Source organism: Drosophila albomicans, chromosome 3 (genome assembly GCF_009650485.2).
Source record: "Drosophila albomicans strain 15112-1751.03 chromosome 3, ASM965048v2, whole genome shotgun sequence".
NCBI lineage: Eukaryota > Metazoa > Arthropoda > Insecta > Diptera > Drosophilidae > Drosophila > Drosophila albomicans.
In genome coordinates this window covers 37298402-37317233 of record NC_047629.2, presented here as the reverse complement: position 1 = coordinate 37317233, position 18832 = coordinate 37298402, and the positions used below count along the sequence as shown (strand labels likewise).

Here is an 18832-nt window from a genome sequence, read left to right as displayed (position 1 = left end):
ATTGTAGACTGGTATATTTAATATATTTAACATTTAATTCGGTTGTTGCAACTATTTTGGAAAAGACATAAGTATTACAAGAGATAGAGAGTCAGAGAGTATAGTTCAGAGAGATAAACCGAATTGAGCATAACTCACAGCTCAGTTATCAGTGGATATAGTTTTGTTGTTTTTTTTTTAGCTTAACATCTCTTTGCTATGACTAGAATTAAGCATGCTTATAACAGCAAATACCAATTAACAGAAAAAGGTAGTCAAATTGTAGTTAAAAATTTGATTTTATTATTTATGCGTTGATCTTGTCTTTGTTTTCAATGGATGAGTGTTCGTTTTCTTTTTATTTTTCTGTTTCATGTTTCTCTCCCAAAACTGAACATGATGCTTCTTTCAACTTGCAGTTTTCAGTTTCAGTTTCAGTTGCAGTTTTAATTACAGTTTTACAAAAAATGCGTAAGTAATAATAGTTAAGAGAATTCACAAATAGTTTGTAGTACTATTTTCACTAAAAATGTACAGTAAAAAATTCAATTGGCTAATTAAGTGTAAATATGACATACATATAGTAATAATGATATCATAATTATAGTAATAATAATAATAAAAATCCCAGAATTAGAATTTACAGTTTTTATGGTTTGATATTGGATGAAAATAAATAAGATAATTTTGTTTTTCCGTTTTGCTTTAGTCACAATTAATCTCGTTGGCTTCACTTGCGTTACGATCTAAGAATTAAATGTCACCTAAAAGTAAACAAATAAAATGCTACAAAAAGTTTTCAGCCTCGCCGTCGAACAAAACTGCGACTGTTTTTTACAAGCGCATAGGTCGGTATTATATGTATGTGTGTGTGTGAAAGTGAGTGTGTCCGTGTTGTGTATGTATGTAGATGTGTAAATATATTATAAACTATTATCATCACATTTCAAAACGTTAAGTTATGTTCTTGTAATTTTATGCTAAACAAATACGAGTAGTTTCTTTAGTTTTTATGTCTTTTCTGTGTACAAGCTTAAAACGCTCCTAAGTATTTATTTTGTATTCGTTTCATTCCTTTTTCATTTCTACACCCCGCCCGTTTTTAAAGTTTAGATTTTAGTTGCTTTCATTCGCTATTAGCTGATTTACTTTTCTTTTCTTTTTTTTTTTTTTTGGTATTTTATAGCTCCACATAACTAGTCTAAACATTCTGCGATTGCAAATTGTCTCGGTTTGTAGCCTATGTAACATAAATAAATAAGCACTTAAAGTTATAACGGCCTGCACCTATTGTGTTTCTTTGTAGGATCTTGTGTTTTTTTGCTTGTATCTTTGTCCATATTCACGTCCTTACAACACACAACACACACATGCCTAATTATAACATCATTGTTGTTTGCATTTGTTTTGTTTTAGTTTATAAATAAATTAGCCGTAGTATCACTTAATTTGTATTTTAGAAAGTAACCAAAACTAATTTAACTATAAATTATAAAGAAATATACACCAAGAGCATGGAAGAGACTTGTTCTTGTTCTACACCTTAAGGAAAGCAGCTAGTCCACGTCAGTTGTCCTTTACTTCCCTGGAGAAAGATCTGTCCTCGTTCTCATTTTCGTTCTCAACGTCGTCGTCATCGTCGGCCTCGTTCTCTTCGTCGTCGTCGACATATTGGCGTTTGCAGCGAAAAGTGAGATGGAGAGAGAGCGCATCTCGGGGCTGGGGCATGCCATAACCACACCTTACACCTATCCCCTATTATTTTTACTGTACAAAGCGGTGCAATCCCATCTGCCCAGCCAGCACAACCGCACAACTGCACAACACATCACACACCATAACAAAACGTCGCCATCCGCACTGCAGACGGCCGCCACATGCCACATCGCCAGCGCAGCTGCACATAAGCGTCAGTGTGTAAACAAATCACGACATCTTAATGCCCAGCGCTCGACTTGAATATTCGTAGACGACGTAGCTGATGGAAACGGCGGGCAACACTTTGAGGAAGTTTGGCGTGATGCCGCGATACAGTCCTGTGAGTCCTTCTTGTCGCACAATCTTGCGGAACAGTCCCACCATTGTCTCCTCGCCGCTGTGTGCGTCGCTGCTCTTCATGGGAATCTGTGTTTTCCGTATCTGGCCAGAAATTGTCTCGGCAGCTGCAATGCAAGAGTAATATAATTAGCAAAGTGCAGGGAGTAGCGAAAGTCGTGGCTAACTTACATTGTGCCTGCAGCCGAGTTCGCACCAACGCCAATGGATATGAGCAGAGTTGACCCAGCGCACTCGACGTGCTGCCGCAAGCCAGCAGCACCAGGAAACTGGGCTGCTCGTTGTTGTCGTGGCTGGCAATATAGCGACGCTTGAGAGTTTCATACACGGCCAAATCGATGCCAGCATAGGGCAGAATGCCCAGCATATTGGGCACATAGCCGCGATAGAAGCTGCGCGCACCTTCGTGCTTAAAGATCTTTACTGCCGCATCGCCAATGCCCGCGTACTGTCCCGTCTTGCGTAGCGCCAAACGTGTCTTTAATACTTCCATGGGGTAGATAATCGTCTGTGAGATGCCGCCAGCTGCTGCGCCAGCATAGAAACGCTCGGCGATTGTCATCTGTCGTGTGGTGTCGCTGCCGCGAATCAAACGCTTCATTTGCTCGTAGGCGGCAAACTTGAGCGCTGTCTCGGGGGCAATCTTGAGCACATTAATGCCATTGCCGCGCCACATGCTGCGAAAACCGCCCTCCTTTAGCAGTATTTTCATGCACTCTGAGATTCCCATTCTGCAAGTTTGCACCTAAAGTGGATTACACATAATTGTAGCGTAATTGAATTAAAAGTTAATTAATGTAAAGACTTACCTGGAGGAACACTTTAACTCTGTCCAGCGGAGCTGTGCAAGTGCGTGACACTGCGCCAGCGATGCCACCGGCCACCAGGTGTCGCCACCAGAGACCTGTCTGCATTTCCTTTTGCGTAAAGTCATCAGGTACATTCATATCCTCGCCAATGTCGAGGTACTGCAAAAGGAGCAAGACAAATGTGAAATTAATAATATAAACAATTATAAATTGCAACAGCATTCGCTAAACTACAGTAACTATGTATATTGAGGGGCTACGGGGATAGGGAACGTAATTAATATGATATGACAAAATAAAGAAATAAAAATAAATATATATGCTGACCACATCTTTATTCATGGAATACTTGCGACCGAGCAACATCACCGAGATTAGCCAGCTTTGCACACCTGCCTGGGGGAGGTAGATTAAGGGTTAAATAAGGGATTGCGTTAGTTGTCATCCTGTTGCAACATCGCGAACAGGTAATCGAATTAAGCTTTCCCACAAATGGCGAGAAAGCCAAAGCAAAAGCAGAAATGCGGAAGACTAAAGAGTGTGGTGTGTGTGTGTGTTGTCTCTGTTTTGTTCTATAATAAGAAAACATTATACCACAACTACATATTATATCATTCGCACACGCGAGAGGCGGCAACTAAAACTAATTTGCGTGATTTCTGTTTATCCCAGACGTGCCTCCCTTCGTAATTGCGTAATTTGGCAAGCGCATTGGATTTAGTGCTCTTTGAACCCGGGGAACGTACAACACACAGCAATTTAAATTAGCCAGTGAATTTAAAGCGTATATATTTCAGAGACGTTGATAAGACACAAAACATTGAGCGCAGCTGATAATGCAAAGCTGTCTGAAGGTGATAAGCTCAAGATGGGTCTTGTGTTCTCATCAGCGAGCTGAGCATCATCTTCTTCAAGCTTTTCACTGGAAAAACCTTCGTGAATATTTAAATTTATTTTAATGCTATTGCAAGGTGAAACCAATGAAAACAATTATGATAATTTTCGAGAGTTCATTTGCCTTGTCAACAAGCGAGCGAATAGCTTTTGAAGTCAACGAGCATGCAGTAATCATAATAATAAGGCAAAAAGCCAAAAGGCTAACAGCAAATAAAAGTTAAAATAAGCTAAAGCAAATGCAGCTAATAAAAACTAAAAGGAATATATGTATATGTTCTTGTCTAGTGTATGACAAACAAAAGCTGTGTATAGTATAGTATAATTTAATTATTTTATATGCTATTTGTATTTGCAATATGCATAAAAGCATTCATTTATTTGGCATTTTTGGCACTGACATTCAGTTGAATGGGCATTGACTTGCCCACTTTTTTCGTTTGCCAAATCAACGAGTATTATTTGCCTTGTCTTGATTGCTCGGCCAACAACGGAAGCACATGACAAGAGAAATATGTATGTGGTATCTTCTCTGTACTAAAAACGAAAAATATTTTCTATGAATTGGGTCTATTTTTATACTCTTTCGCATTTTTATCGCTCGCTCGCAACGAAGCTCTTTTATAGAAAACGAATCCGCATTGCAATGAACAAAAGCGGAGCTATTACAGGTAACTAACTTGTTGGCCACGATGGCTTACAACTTCAATAGATTGTTAGGCAGCACCGTAACGAGAGACGCGTTTTGGAAACCCGAAGCCAAGGCCAAGTGGGAAGGTTAGGCAATCAATGCAAAGGCTTGAAGGTAAGCGCAGCAGGCCTAACAAAGCGAGGGGGCAGCGCTGCCACAGCAGGGTGGCAGCGCCTGCAACGTCACTCGTCACAAACCAGATAAATGAAAATTGCTTAATCATTTGAGTCACAAGCACATTTGTGGATCAACGATCACACTCCATCACACGCTGACGTCAAGAGACGTGTCGAGAGCAAAAGACGTGTTTGCCCCCAAGTAAACAAATATGAATGGGGAAAAACAATGTAAGCAGGCATTAGCTCAACAAGTTTATAAACAATTCCTTACGCACACAAATGTCTGAGAGAGAGAGAGAGAGCGACCAAGCGAGCGATGCACATGACTCAGCGCCATACTTGGATAAAGAGTTTGCACACAGCATAATGAATGACGTCGCAGAGCAACAACAGCATAGCAACAGAGCAATACAGCTAATGAAACCCCTCAAGGCGCCAACTTGCCAAAGTGAGAGAGCAAGAGAGACAAAGAGCTCCAAATCAGCTGGGAGTACAAGTGTTGAGTGCTTGTCTATGTGTTTGTGTGGTAAAGTATGTCGTCGACACGTTTTCGACGATCGACAAAGACGAAGACGAAGTCGCACAGCCGAAGACTAGGGCAATAGGGAGGTCGACTTTTATGGCGGACGGTGGATGGGGGATCGACCGGTTCCCCATATCAGCAGCAGCAACAGTACTTGGCAAAAGCACGCTGTTGCCATGCGCCCCTCTCCCGCGCTTTCCTCTCCCCACGCGTGTCTACGCAACACAACGTGAAGCGAATGCGAAGTCAAGCTGAAGTCGAGTCAAAGATGCCACCACACGTGCGAAGGAGAGCACAAATGCACCACTGCTGCAAAAGTTATGCGAGAGAGTGAGATGAAGTATGTGTATGCTGTGCATTGGAATGTGCAACGCTAGCAATTTCTAGGGTATTTTTAGAAGCGATTGGCAGATTATGCACTGCTCTCTATAGGAGAGTACAGCTAGTGAAACGATAAGATAAATGTGCTTATTGATGACTCAGTCAACTTCCAATCAACTGGAATGAGTCTGCGAATGTGATTTCACGAGGGTTGGGGAAATGAATGGGAAAAACCAAAGCTAAGCGTGGGTAAATTTCCGCGTAATGAGAATTAACCAAGTTGTCTGTGAGAGACAGACAGTTAGACACCTACCCGTCCCATCATGTCACGGAATATGACTACGAAATCCTCCATCATGTCGCCAGCGACTGCCATTTGTTGAATGTTATGGTAATCGACTGGCAAATTGTATTGATAGGTGCCGTTTCGCAACATATCGATAGATTTGTGGGTATCTGTGGTTTTTATTTGTATTTAATTAGCTTTTAATCGCACCCGCCAACTTGTGCGATGTGCGAGTCACAATCAATTATGGATGTATAATTCCCGATTTCCGCTTGTGCGGCACGTGAATATATTTTGTTTTGTTGTATGTTGCTTTCACTAATTTTGTGTTGCAGTCTGTGTTGAAACAATTGCAAAAACTTTCACTGTTACAAAATTGTATTATGCGGCATTTCTCAGTCTCTCTGCTTAATGAGTTAATTGAGTATATAGCGAAGGTATCTTTTGCTTGATTCGCACACGAAACGCGTCGTTAAGTTTAAATTCGCGTTTACACTTGCAACGAAAGAATGCAATAAAGAGACGTCTTCGCTTCAGTAAGATTATATAATAATGCTACGAGGAGCGGATTGAATATTCAATATTTTTTAACGCGCGCACACAACCTACGCGTGAGCCAGCTGCCACAAGACTGAGAGCAAGAGCAACAGCGATCGTCGCTGTCGCTGCTAACGTCCAACGTCAACGTCGACTATCAACGTCAAAGTACAAAACGTCGCGCTGTGTTTCGCTTGCTCCGCTTCTGCGTTTATCAAAACAGCTGGCGCGTGGCTCTCTCCCTCCCGCTTGCACCCGCCGCCCGCTGAGAGCGTAGATGGCCTCTGCGCTTCAGTCGCAAAACAACAAGCATTCCCCTCTCCACCCCGCCACAATTATCAAAGAAATAGTTGTAGTGGGCAAATAACACAATGAATAACACACAATAATGCTCAATTAGCCGCTCAAATGCGCAAGCTGAGAGATGTACGAAAGAAACACCAAAAAATTTGTTATGCAGGAATTCATGGCAATACTACGAATGCCAAATATTGATATTTACGATATCTTTTGTCTTTATCTGCGTCTCCATTCCAGACAGTCTGGCCGATGTATCACGAGCTGTATATATTATGCTATTGCCCTGTTTACTACTGATTTCTTTTCGCTATCATTATGGTAGACTCAATTTTCGCATGCTTAACCGGTTCGCACCGATTTCGCACTTAATCAAGGGCACCCCTCCTCACCCCACCCGAAAGCAGCGTCAAGTGGCTGGCGGGGCAAACCGGGAAAGCTTTGTTGATAGCCACATGACGGGCGTATGACTGAGACTGGACTGTCGCCCCGTCTCCGGCTCTATAGCTACTGCGTCGTAGCACTTCTAATGTTTACAACGAAATTTCAGGCGGGCTTGCAATTTATCTGCCGGTCTATGGAAATTTTACAGATTGCAATTTAACGTCACAACGCTAACTTTTCTACATAATGCCCAAATTGACATTACAAATACCAGAGAGCATTTTACTTATATGCGCTACTATAGAAGGGTATACGTTTATCTGTCTGTCTAGTCATATAAACAATTCTATCTCAGAGAGACTATGAGAACTAATGATACCAAATTTTGTGACAAAACTTCTAGATATCCTATTCAAATGAATCGTGCATCAGAAAACTGAATAACTTTGCTGCTTCAAATATGTTCATACACAATAGTTATAATTGTTATTATAAATAAAGAATATTTAAACACTCTCAAGGCCAGACACACCCATTTATTGTCAGCTGGAAATGGTTTAGTCAACTACCCAACGGGTTGCAATAACTCAGCCAATGGTTTTAATTAATTTATGACACAAATAAATATCGTACATTGGAATACAATTGGAATGTTTATGGCATTTGTGGGGGATGCAGTCACAATGAGCTTACAACAGAAAGTAATCGAGCTATCAAATAAACAACAGCTGGGGGGTGCTAATACTGTTACTTGAAATACCTTCAACGGATCCAGTTTCAGGGGGAAAACAAAAGCAACGACAACAATTGATATTGATTATCTTGAGTTCAACATGGGTTAAAACCAGACAATGGTAAGTCACGTCATTTATTCTATTGTTCTCATCTCTAGTTAAGATAAAACTAGACCTTTATCCCAAGGTTTACTTCATGTTAACTAGCTAGACATTATTCATATTTTATTCCTTAACAAAAGCTTAACCACTAACACCACTAAATTCAATGGAAAGCTAAAAAAACACTTCTAAAAATAGTACCACGCAAATTTTTTTACCATTTAACACATGTTATGAGTCTGAAAAAGTAAATATTTTGCTAATACAATTGCGCTTCCCACCTAAAAATAGATACAGAAAGTTGATCTATTTCAAATTATCACTAAAATGGTAAATTATCTCCAAATTGTTGACAATTATTGAATGCACTCAAAAGCACTTTCTAGACAGGAATTATGGGGTACTTGACATTAATAAACATCGTTCTCCTATTATTATTGACAATGACAAACGGTTTTCTACCGTAAATATTTTGCACATCGTTGAACAACAAAAACAACAACTTTTATCAGCTACCAATTACACTAAGCGACACATACATAATTTATAAATGTGACAATGCAAAGCAGTAATCGTAAAATGAGCAAGTGAAAAGAGAAGAAAAAAACCCATTTTGCGTCATTTCTGCTCAGAAAAAACCCTCTGGGAATTGCATCCCTACTGATAACAGATAAAACAGATGCAAAAAGTGGTCAAGGTTAAAGGGAATCCACAAGAATACTGAGAACATTTTGCATATTGAAAATTTGTTTATGATTCAACATTTGTTGCCCACTGTTAATTGCAGTTGTTTTGGCAAATCAAGCAATACCATGCGCCCGATTTGCATTTCTTCGAAACAACTAATCCCAAAAATTTGAATTTAATTACGTACAGTGTTGTCTAATTAAACGAGCCCCCAAACGAGCGACGTCTGAATTAATCTATTAATGCTCTGGCTTTTCTTATGCTTAATGGCGAGACTAGCGAAATTCGAGTTTGACATTTCATTAGACTAATGAGGAATAGAATGCAAAAAGGTTGCGTAGCAACGAAACGAATATTCAGCTGCCAGACAGGTATCCGACAGATATAGTATCTTGTATTTTCGCAGACATTTCGAACTGGTTTAGCTAATGAATATTCAATATGTCGCAAACCAAAAATAAATGCAGTCTGGGGTTTGAGTCACTCTCAACTAAGGAGCGTTTTTGGGTGCATTCCCTCGAGGATAATCGTTAAATTATAATATGCCATAATACAATCATTACATGCGAAAATTCAAAATAATTGAAATGAATGAATTGGACAACAACAACAAAGAAGAGAGCGAAATGTAAACAGAATGATTATGCACAGACAACAAAGCCGATAAAATGAATGAAAGTGTCAGAGTCCCCCAAATTGATAAAGCCGCGGAGGCAGAGGCAACAACAACAACGACTTGCCAACGCATCGTTAGATAGCTGAAATATTGTGATAAGAGTGCGATCAGCTAGATCAGTCGCCTAGACAGAGAGAGAGAGAGCACAATGTAAACTAAAAGTATGATGAAATTAAAGCGACTGGCTTACGTCAGCCGCAAGAGAGAGTAAGAGCGTTGGGGGATCTGTAAATAGAGAGATCGGAGCGAGCTTTGAGCAGAGCTTTTTGAGCTTTAGCGATCTCTTAGTGCAGCAATGGGTCATTGCTTGATATTGCTTGGGGGATATCCCGTGACTTAAGTTAATGCAACTAGTGTGTGAGATTGAGTGGGGTGAATGAATAGTAATGTAGTTTAATGGCCGGCCGCAAGGAGAACGACTGGGAAATCGAGCAATGAATAGTGTGAAGAACCTAACTACGTTTACAGTTATGAATGGTAATTTTAATAGGTTTTTTTTAGCTTTGACTTTTTGAATATATATGTACCTTGAGATCTTCCTCAGTTAGTCAGGAGTTGTGTGTATGCAGGTACTACATTAAAGCGAATATAGTACGCATAGTTGTGTTAAGAGATGTTTGTTTTTTGTTTATATGGGCGCAAAACGAAACAGGGCAGGTTGGAGAGAAAGGTTGAACAATTAGTTATAAATGCAATACGAATACGATATATGAAAATAAACAAAACTATGTCTAGACTACTAGTCTATTTATACAGAGGAGAGAGCAACAGAGTACAAACTCGAACTGCAACTGAAACTGAAACTTAAACAGCTGCCAAAGTTTGCACAGGCTCCGTTTACAATCCAAACAAACAGTCGGGCAGTCTGTACAAACTTCTGACCACACAACAAAGCGATGTATACAAAAGAGAAATATCTACTTCTACGTAAAGCAGCGTCAGCAATTTATGCATTAGAACTTACAGTAGAGTGCCGCCAAAATTTGATTAGATCATGAATGTCCGTTGAGGGCGCCAACAGCATAAAGTCGCGCCACTCATTAAAGCTTATATTCAGGCTGCCATCCTTGTCCATTCTAAGCAGGAAAAATGTAAATACATTAGTAATTGATCTATAAATAATTTTAAATTTATATTATTTTTTGCCAACCTGCCGAGAAGTTTGCGAGCTTCATCGATGTCCACGTCCAGACCCAGATCCTTGAATGCCGATATCAACTCCTCTAAGTCCACTTTGCCTGCAAAACACAAAATATTACTTTCATATATCAAAATAATTGAATAGTAGTTTGCTTACCATCACGATTCTTGTCCAGGTGCGAGAACTGCAGGCACAAATTCTTCTCGTGCTCCCGCACATAGGTAAGGAACTCGGCGAATCCCACATTACCGCTTTGATCCTTGTCCGACTGCTGCAGGAATTTCTGTGAAAGCGTACGTAATACGTAATGCCATTATAATAAGCATGTTTATAGTCATTAAATGCTTGGCTGACCCCGTCAATTTTGGGCGTAACCTTGGCCTAGCCAACCCAACCCAAGCAATTGTCAAAAATATAAAATAAGCTGGCAAACAACGTTATGAGTCGACAGTTCATTGCGCAACTAGATCGATATATCTATGTAAATGCGCACCTTAGAAATAAATTGCCACATTTTTGCCATGCCGCGAGACCACAGTCGACGAGTGTCTTCAGCGTTGAGACACTCGGCACTTTCTTTTAAAGCATTCTAAATAGTTGCTGCACCAAACTGACTCGTCCTATGAAATTTATTTGTGTGAGTTTAGTTTATTGCAAGAGTTTAACTAAATTTTCAAAAATAATTTACATTGTGTAATTTGCTGTGTTACAAATTTTATGTCTATAATTTTTCAATGACGCACACAAAGCGGTTTAGTTGACCTACTTCTAAAATAAACTATATTTGCTTTAGTTTCAGCTTCAGTGCATTTGTGATAACAAAACGGACATGACGCTATTGTTTTCGCTGATCAAGCATACTGTATATAGGGTCTAAGATGCCTGCTTCTACATCATGCCTATTGGCTATATAGTTTCTATTCATAGTTGAAGCTAAGCACCTAGATGAGGCCCCTGCCCAATTGTTGTTGCTACTCACCACCGCATAAACGCTCGAGAGACCAAACTCGTGGAGGGCCGCCGAGAGATCGTGTATGTCGATCTTGCCATCGCCATCGCGATCCAATTGATTGAAGATGCGCTCGAGTCGCTCCTCATCCTCGGCCGGTATCTCGTTGGGCATAATGGAGATGGGCACGCCAGAAACGTCGTCGATGGCGAGGTGTGTCTGTGGCGGCACAATGTTGAGATTGTAGGGCGTTGCAGTTGCATGGTGCTGTTGCAGATGCAGCTGATGCGGCACAAGTTTCTCATAGTTGGCTGCTGCTGATCTCAATGACGGTGCATATATCGCATTTGCTTGCTGTGCGTAATTGAAGCTTTGCTCCTCTTGCACCCCTTGCGGCGTCAAGTCAATATCGATACGTTGCGATGCCTCCTGTTGATCTTGATGCTGCTGCGGCTGCTGCTGTTGTTGCTGTGGCTGCTGTTCAAGCTGCTTCTGCTGCTGACTTAATACTAAGGACGCGTTGTTGTCAAAATCGACTTGCTTTTTAACCATTCTCCAGACTCGTCTTAACGTTGTATCAAGTATTACTTGCTTTTGCTGTCGTCAAAAAATGTCGTCTTGTCTTTTTTTTTGGCGCAGATCGAGGATCGATCTCAAATCCTTTTCTAAGTGGAGTTTTCTATGTCGACGTGGAGCACTATGCTTTATGGCTGGCACATTTTGATTGTTGGGCTCGGGTAACTGAAACTGAACTGTTGCTATTGTTATTGTTTTTGCTGTCTCGATCCCGTCGTCGTATCGCGTGAAGAAGGTCTAGGTCTATAAATAAAAGAAATTGAACGGTTCGCTGTTTATTCACACAGAAGAAATTCGTAAATATATGTATGTTTTATGTATGTCTAATCGTGTATCTACAGTTTATATTATATCTGAAAGCATTGTTTGAAATTTCTCTCGCTAGCATAATTTCAATTCCAATTCCCTCATTCCGCTCTGGCTTCAAGCAGCGAACTACGAACAGCGAATCAGCTGCTGGAACGCGGAACCCGTTTTTGATGTCATGGAAATAATGAAGTCATTGCTGACTTTCTCTTGCATTTTTCTTTTTTTCTTCAGCATTTTCAGTGAGTTTTTTGGCTGCCAGCTGGGCAATCGCAATCGCATTGATTTTTATGCTCGTTTCCCGGAAGAAACAGAAGCCTTGAAAATTGACAACTCCCCGCACTCACACACTCACACAAACGCAGGCACACGCACAGAGCCACACACACCAGCGTATCCTATACAGGGTGTGGGGGCGGGCTGCATGCAGGACACGATGCTGGAACTTTCTTTTATCCAAATAGCTCAGACTAAATTCGTCGATAAGCATCTGGATATTTTCACTTAACAGCACCTCGCCTCTCTCACGTTGCACACGTTAATTACATTTTGCCAATTTGGCAAATTTCAATTTCTGCGAACGCTTTTTTCTTCTTTGCTCACACAAACGCACGCACACATTCATACAAGGGCACGCTGATACACGACGGCGGAATTGGATACCCAGAAAAAGAAAGATATGAACCACCAGAAAGTGGCTCTCTTGGGGCGTTACGTACGGTCCAAATTTCCTTTTGTTCAGTTGCGCCTGTCCCTTAAGACGTCGTCTATATAGATATATCCGTATTTTATAATACACTTTTAAATTTATTGCGGAACGAACGGAAGAACACGACCAGCAGCGAGCTCGCTTGTGATAAAAAAACAACTAACTAAAACTGTGCGCCACCGATTGCACTGTCTATCGATAACCGATTTGGAAATTTTTTAAAACTTATATTGTTTATTATTTTTTGCAGCCAAACTATAATATTACGAATTAATTTAGTATTTAGAGAATAAATTAAGATTTTACAGTTGAATTTAAGCATAAAAACAGTTTTTTTAAACAATTTTATTTGAGAGAATGTGGCCATAAGAAATTTTTGAAGGCCGTTGGTATATACCAAAATACAGAGGTTACATTGCCATACTGATTTCGATAAATTGCAAAACGCTTATAAATTGGCGCGTCAATTCAAAAAGCATTTTAGTTTCGTGTTTTTAGAAAAATCGTGACCTAATCTAGAAAATTTGTTTGCTGCACCTAAGTATCCTTCTCTTACTGAACAGTCGGAAAATAACACTTTTCAGAAAAATTCAATATCAAAGAACCAGTAACGACATTTTTCCATTCGAAGCAATTTTTGGTAAGAGCAGTTTGATGAACATATGGACGTATTTTAGTAGATACAGTATATTGTATTGGTCGCGTTGCCAGCTCGCTTGATTTCAATTCCAGTTTACCGCCTAAATTTATATTTGAATCTGCACACTACTTAGTTTAAACTTTAAAAATTTATAATATAACAAAACACCAAAATGGTTTCCATTTATAGATATATTTTGGCTAATTAATTCGTTTTGCAATATTTTCATTAAAAATTGGTCTAGCCTGTGAAATGGTTTGCTGAAAATCAGCACGAAAAAAAGTTGTGAACTTAATATCCGTTTGAATTACATTAAATGCGTTTACAAAATAAATTGCAGGGGATCTCATTAACAAAAGGACAACAACAAAAGATCATACAAAACAAATTGAATTAACTGATCAAATTATACTTCTTGTCGCCTCTTTGTTTAAGTTTTAGTTCATTAACAAATTCCAGGCATCATCTTCGGCGCTTGCTTTGCCACTCGATGCTGTTGTGGATTTAGCCTTGACATTTTTCACATCCAGATTGTCAAAGCCTTCGCTCAACTTGTGCGATGTCTCCTGTAGCTTCATGTTGCGGCGAGCTGTCTGACCACCTGACGGTGCATTCTGATACGAGGTTTCGGCATTCTGGTAACTGGACGTGTTGAAGCCAGACCAATCATCATCGTGGGTCAATCCGCTGCTAGCTGTGCCGCCACTGCTGCCCAGTTGATTTTGATATGAGCTAGAACTGGTCAAGTGCGATTTGTTGTTGGCATTGTCCTGCCAACCACCCCAATCGCTATCAGTTGCGCCGCTCTGTTGTCCCAAGCCGCCAGCCAGATTGCCGCCCACCGAATGTGAGCGCTGGTATGAATTATCCTCCTGGCTGGGATCGTTGTAGCCGCCTCCTTGACCCGTTGAACTCGAGCCGGACAAGTTGTTCCAGCCACGCTTGCCAATGTCCGACACCTGCCAAGCAACAAATGAGTGTTTAATAATTTCAATTGTAGTTATTAATACAAACTTATAAGTGATAAAATTAAATAAATAACTACAGACCTTGTAGGCAACATCTGTAACACCACTCTGCACAGACTCTAGCAAAGTTCCTTCTTTAATCTACAAACAAAACGAAATAAGAAATAAAAACCAAGATAAATAAACCAAACAAAACAAAGAAAGAAAAAGCAACAAGTGAGCAAACTACAGTCGTGGGTGATCGACTCAGAGATACCTGGTAGCTTGAATCAGGGGAAAATAAACTTATTACAAAAATGAAATTAGTTTAAGAAAATAAAAAAAACTATGCAATAAAATACTAAGGCAGTGATTTTCAACTAAAATAAAGAATTCAGAAAAAAATATGTGTGTGGATATTATGGAAGGTGCTAAATATTTTAATCTTTAAAATTACGTGCGTCATTCTAATTGATTCATGTTTGCTAACAAACTTAATTAGCTTATGAGCAATACTCGTTTGTTAAGAAATTTGTTGTCTCCAGCTCTTACAGTCTCTAAGATTGAGTAGTTTATATAGACACACAGACAATAAGACATACCTTAGTTGAAGCCAAGTTAACAGTGGTCACGGCCTTCTCCTTGGCTGTGTTGGCCAGCTTGGAGGCATTCGATGAGAACAGACTCCAGCCGGATGCCAAAGTGGTTAGCGTGGAGTCGATGAGCTCCTGAGATTGTGTTTTCGGTGGTGGATCTCTTGTGAAGCCAAAGCCAGCATATTTGCCGCCCTGATTTGGTGGCAAGTTTCTGTCATAAAAGTGTTTGATTTATATTACCGATTTCAATTTGAATTACTTCTCCTACTTACTCAGGCCGCGAAGCATTTTCCATTTGGCGACGGCTAAAGAACTCTTCCTTCTGATCCTTGAACTCCTGTGTCTGGAACTGCTGATAACCACCCGCCTCATTGTAGGCGCCTCCGCCATTCTGATAGCCTCCTCCGCCACCTCCGACATTGCCTCCAGCATTGCCACCATAACCTGTTGCATTTGAGCGGGATTGCGAGCTGCTGTTGCCTCCACTTGGAATTGAGCTATAGGAGTTGCTACTGCTCAGACGCGATTCTGCCTCCTTACGAGTCCAGTTCTTGCCCTGTGCCAGCGTTGATATCTTATCACGATAGAGAGCCGCCGCTTTGCAGTTGTAGCGTTGCGTAATTGGCGCCTTCTCATTCCAATCGTCCTCGTCTTCGAGAAATTCGCGTGCATTGCGATTGCCGCCGACCTTCATCTTCTCCAGCTCGATGTCCTTCCATTTGTCCATGGTCACGGAGCGCACAAAGGACAGATGCACACCCAGACTGCGATGTTTGCCCGAGCACTCGAGACAGATCCAAATGCCGTAGGTGACTGAGACCCATTGAGGATTGTGGGTACCACATTCAAAGCATTTCTGATATGTGGAAATAATTAGAAGAATTAAATAATAAGGCGGAAGCAGATGAATCTATTAAGAAAGCTAGAAATCAAAAATAATCGACTGCGATGTACTCGCTACCCAATTTCAAGGAAGTACATTAATATCAGTGTTGGAAACAGATGTTATAACATTATTATTCAAACATAATGAAATTCGCAAAATCTCTTTACAATATTTCCCAGTTGTTTCTTCGAACAACTGATAAGGGTATTTTTTAATAGTAATGACATTTTCAGAATTCATTGAGAAGTTTATTATTATGTGTAGCAAGATAAAATCTGATTTATATTTCCAAATAAATTATTTCTAATTCAAACCTAATTAAACGTACATATATTCGCATCAAGTTCAGAGACTCTTGCTTATCTAATCTAAGATATAGGCTTTTGTATAAATGGACAGACAGACGGGCGGATTTTGCTTGACCACTAAACAATTATACCTTTTAATCCGTTTGCATAGCAGGTATTAAACATGGCTTTAACCTTACCGAATTGTCGTCTTGGGGCTTTAGTTCCTGTAGCACACGGCGTGTTCTTGGGCTAGCCATGGTAACAGCTGACGGCTAACAAACGGGTTTTTTTTTTTCTTTTTTGTTTGTTAACACAACAAATTTGCCTTAGTATTTTGGCGTATAAACTTTTTGCTGACGTCGACGTAGTTCTGCAATCTTTTGTTGTTGTTCACTGCAATACGACATTCATGGAACTGCGATCACTAAACATTAACTTGTTGCACCTGAATTAACACATTTAATCGCGTTGTGCATCTGTTGCCACCGCCTTGAGCGCACTCTTAAATATTAATTGACAAAATAAAATAGATTTTAATGCAATGTTCAACTTGGAATGCTCATAGTTAGTGTGACCGCAGCGAGCAAATGCCAAAATACGTTCCTTTCAGCGTGTGAGCACTTGTTTAACCACTTGTCAAATAAAAATAAACAATCAGAAAACATATTAATATTCACTTCATATATGATTAGAATGTGAATTTCTTTGTACATTTTGTGATTGTACAAAAGTTGTGCAATTAATGACAAAAAACGATTGTTTTCTATGGTTGTGGTCACTCTGGCTTTTTATGGCTGCTATTATAGCATTATTTATAGTATGTGTACACTAGCGCCACTATCGTCTAGTACGAGAAGCTCGACAATGGGGCACACAGTGGTATCTTGAATCAATGAGCCACCCAACAGGAAATTGAAGGATTTACTATCAAATACACAGTGGTGTCGTTTATAAGAGATACTTTTTTGCTTAAAATAATTCAATTAATTCAATTTAATTTTTTTTAAATAACCAAAAAAAAAAAATTGGGAATTTTTGTTGCCGACGGTTAATTAAATTGTAAACTTAAGTAGATTGTTTTAAGCTTACAACAATATTTAGCTTATCAATAGATCTTATCTAATTTCTTCGAAGCATTGGTTAGAACTCAGGTTTTAAGATTCGTTCTACAGTAGTCCCATTGTAGTAATTCTTTCACTGCTATTAAAAGATTCGAAGGTCTCACCACTGACACTCCTTTTCTTGAATATTTAATATTAAGTCTAACTTAATCGCTAAATCACTAAGATTAGAAACCGATTTAACAACGTGTATCATCATTGTATTGAATTTGAGCTTCTAGTTCTTATAGTAGCACATTGTTAGCTTTTTTGGAAATCGGAAATTGAGTCCAATATTAATTTAATTTGTTGAATTTCCTTTACTAGCATTAGTAATTCATTTTTGCCTTCGCTGGCGTTGTAGCGAAGTGAAGTGAAGCAAATGTAATTAATTATTTATTTTTTTTTGTTGATGTTGTTGGGGTATCGATGACGAGTCTTACAAATTATCACTAATCATGCTGATCTGATTTTCATAATATGTAATTTCATTCATGTTCTTCCGACTGTCTGCAATTTTTTGCCTCGTCATGCCGAAAGTTAATAAAAAACAGAGATTTATCACACTCTTTTACAGTAATCAATCCCGTCGGTGGATATCTAACAGACAAACAGTGAAGCTACATGAGCGATTTACCCCCGCTCCTCATAATACGATCAAGAAGAGATCGCGTGTGGCCCCGTTGAGAAGTGAAAAGGCGAGAGCTGGCGCCGGGAGCATTTCCTCGCCAAAGAAGTGACCCTTAAGGGGGGCGGAGAACGTGGCCATAAATATGGAATTCAATCTGCAGCATTAGCATATAATTATGCACAATATTTTTGCCATTCCACATCCACCACAGATGGAAATGGAGATGGAGATGGCAATCGCACGTTTGCCCCTCGTTTGGTTAATTTCTTTTCAATTTGCCATTTCGAAACTTGCGCATTTATTTAAGTCAGTCGCATTGCTACATATAATTTCGCGGTGGGGCGGGGCGTATAATTGGTCAAAAAAGGATGTGTTGAATTGAAATGCCTGGCGGGTAATCCGATCGATTCGCAAGTCGCAAGTCGCCAGTCGCCAGTCCCATTGCCAATCCCATCTCCCAGTCGCCCAGTCTGCGGCTGAGTTATGAGCCATGGCTGCTAAGTGAGCGCGGTTAGCTTGACTCGCTGACCACTCGACGCTTTCAACAACTACTGCAGATCCAATGCGAATGCACTGAGAGAAAAGTCACAAGTTCGCATTAATAATTAGCTATTGCTTTCCTATATTGCCGAATGTTACATAGTTTATGAAGGCAATTAAGTTTAGAATTCAAGACTTAAAGAAATTTACTATGATAGTTGAATATGTCTTCCATACAAAATATCTACATATACTTATTCATAATGAACAAATAAATATAATAATTGTAGCATACGATAGTTTGTCAAAACAGAGATCGAATTGTTCTACCCTACGACCAGTTAAGCTTACTAATTAAAAAATTTAAAATATAAAGTTAAAAAATGGAACAAATAAAAATCACAAGATCCTGCAGTATACTTAGCTTTATTATTTGTAACTCAAAATTAATGTTTTAGTGTGCAAAGTGCCGCCTAAGTAACTAAGG

At 39.6% G+C, this 18832-nt stretch overlaps 2 protein-coding genes across 7 annotated transcripts; both read right to left on the bottom strand.

The window, feature by feature from the left end:
- Positions 1 to 259: 259 nt before the first annotated feature.
- On the bottom strand, positions 260 to 12934 carry LOC117568821 (calcium-binding mitochondrial carrier protein SCaMC-2-A). Of its 5 annotated transcripts, none has more exons than XM_034249692.2 (9): positions 12786 to 12934; positions 11215 to 12003; positions 10392 to 10518; positions 10245 to 10332; positions 10059 to 10170; positions 3171 to 3239; positions 2844 to 3002; positions 2206 to 2779; positions 260 to 2141 (listed from the first exon to the last, which is right to left on the bottom strand). In XM_034249692.2, exons 2-9 carry the CDS (start codon positions 11734 to 11736, stop codon positions 1906 to 1908), a joined length of 1887 nt encoding a protein of 628 aa, XP_034105583.1. In that variant the 5' UTR covers positions 11737 to 12003; positions 12786 to 12934; the 3' UTR covers positions 260 to 1905. The 5 variants fall into 5 exon arrangements, with proteins under 5 accessions (XP_034105583.1, XP_034105584.1, XP_034105585.1 ...); XM_034249693.2 differs by having other exon boundaries at positions 11215 to 11997; positions 12786 to 12927; XM_034249694.2 differs by lacking the exon at positions 3171 to 3239.
- A 778-nt stretch (positions 12935 to 13712) lies between these two features.
- LOC117568822 (ADP-ribosylation factor GTPase-activating protein 1) lies at positions 13713 to 16713 on the bottom strand. Of its 2 annotated transcripts, XM_034249697.2 has the most exons (5): positions 16332 to 16713; positions 15231 to 15814; positions 14965 to 15169; positions 14465 to 14524; positions 13713 to 14374 (listed from the first exon to the last, which is right to left on the bottom strand). In XM_034249697.2, exons 1-5 carry the CDS (start codon positions 16389 to 16391, stop codon positions 13853 to 13855), a joined length of 1431 nt encoding a protein of 476 aa, XP_034105588.1. In that variant the 5' UTR covers positions 16392 to 16713; the 3' UTR covers positions 13713 to 13852. The 2 variants fall into 2 exon arrangements, with proteins under 2 accessions (XP_034105588.1, XP_034105589.1); XM_034249698.2 differs by lacking the exon at positions 14465 to 14524.
- Between the last annotated feature and the right edge of the window lie 2119 nt (positions 16714 to 18832).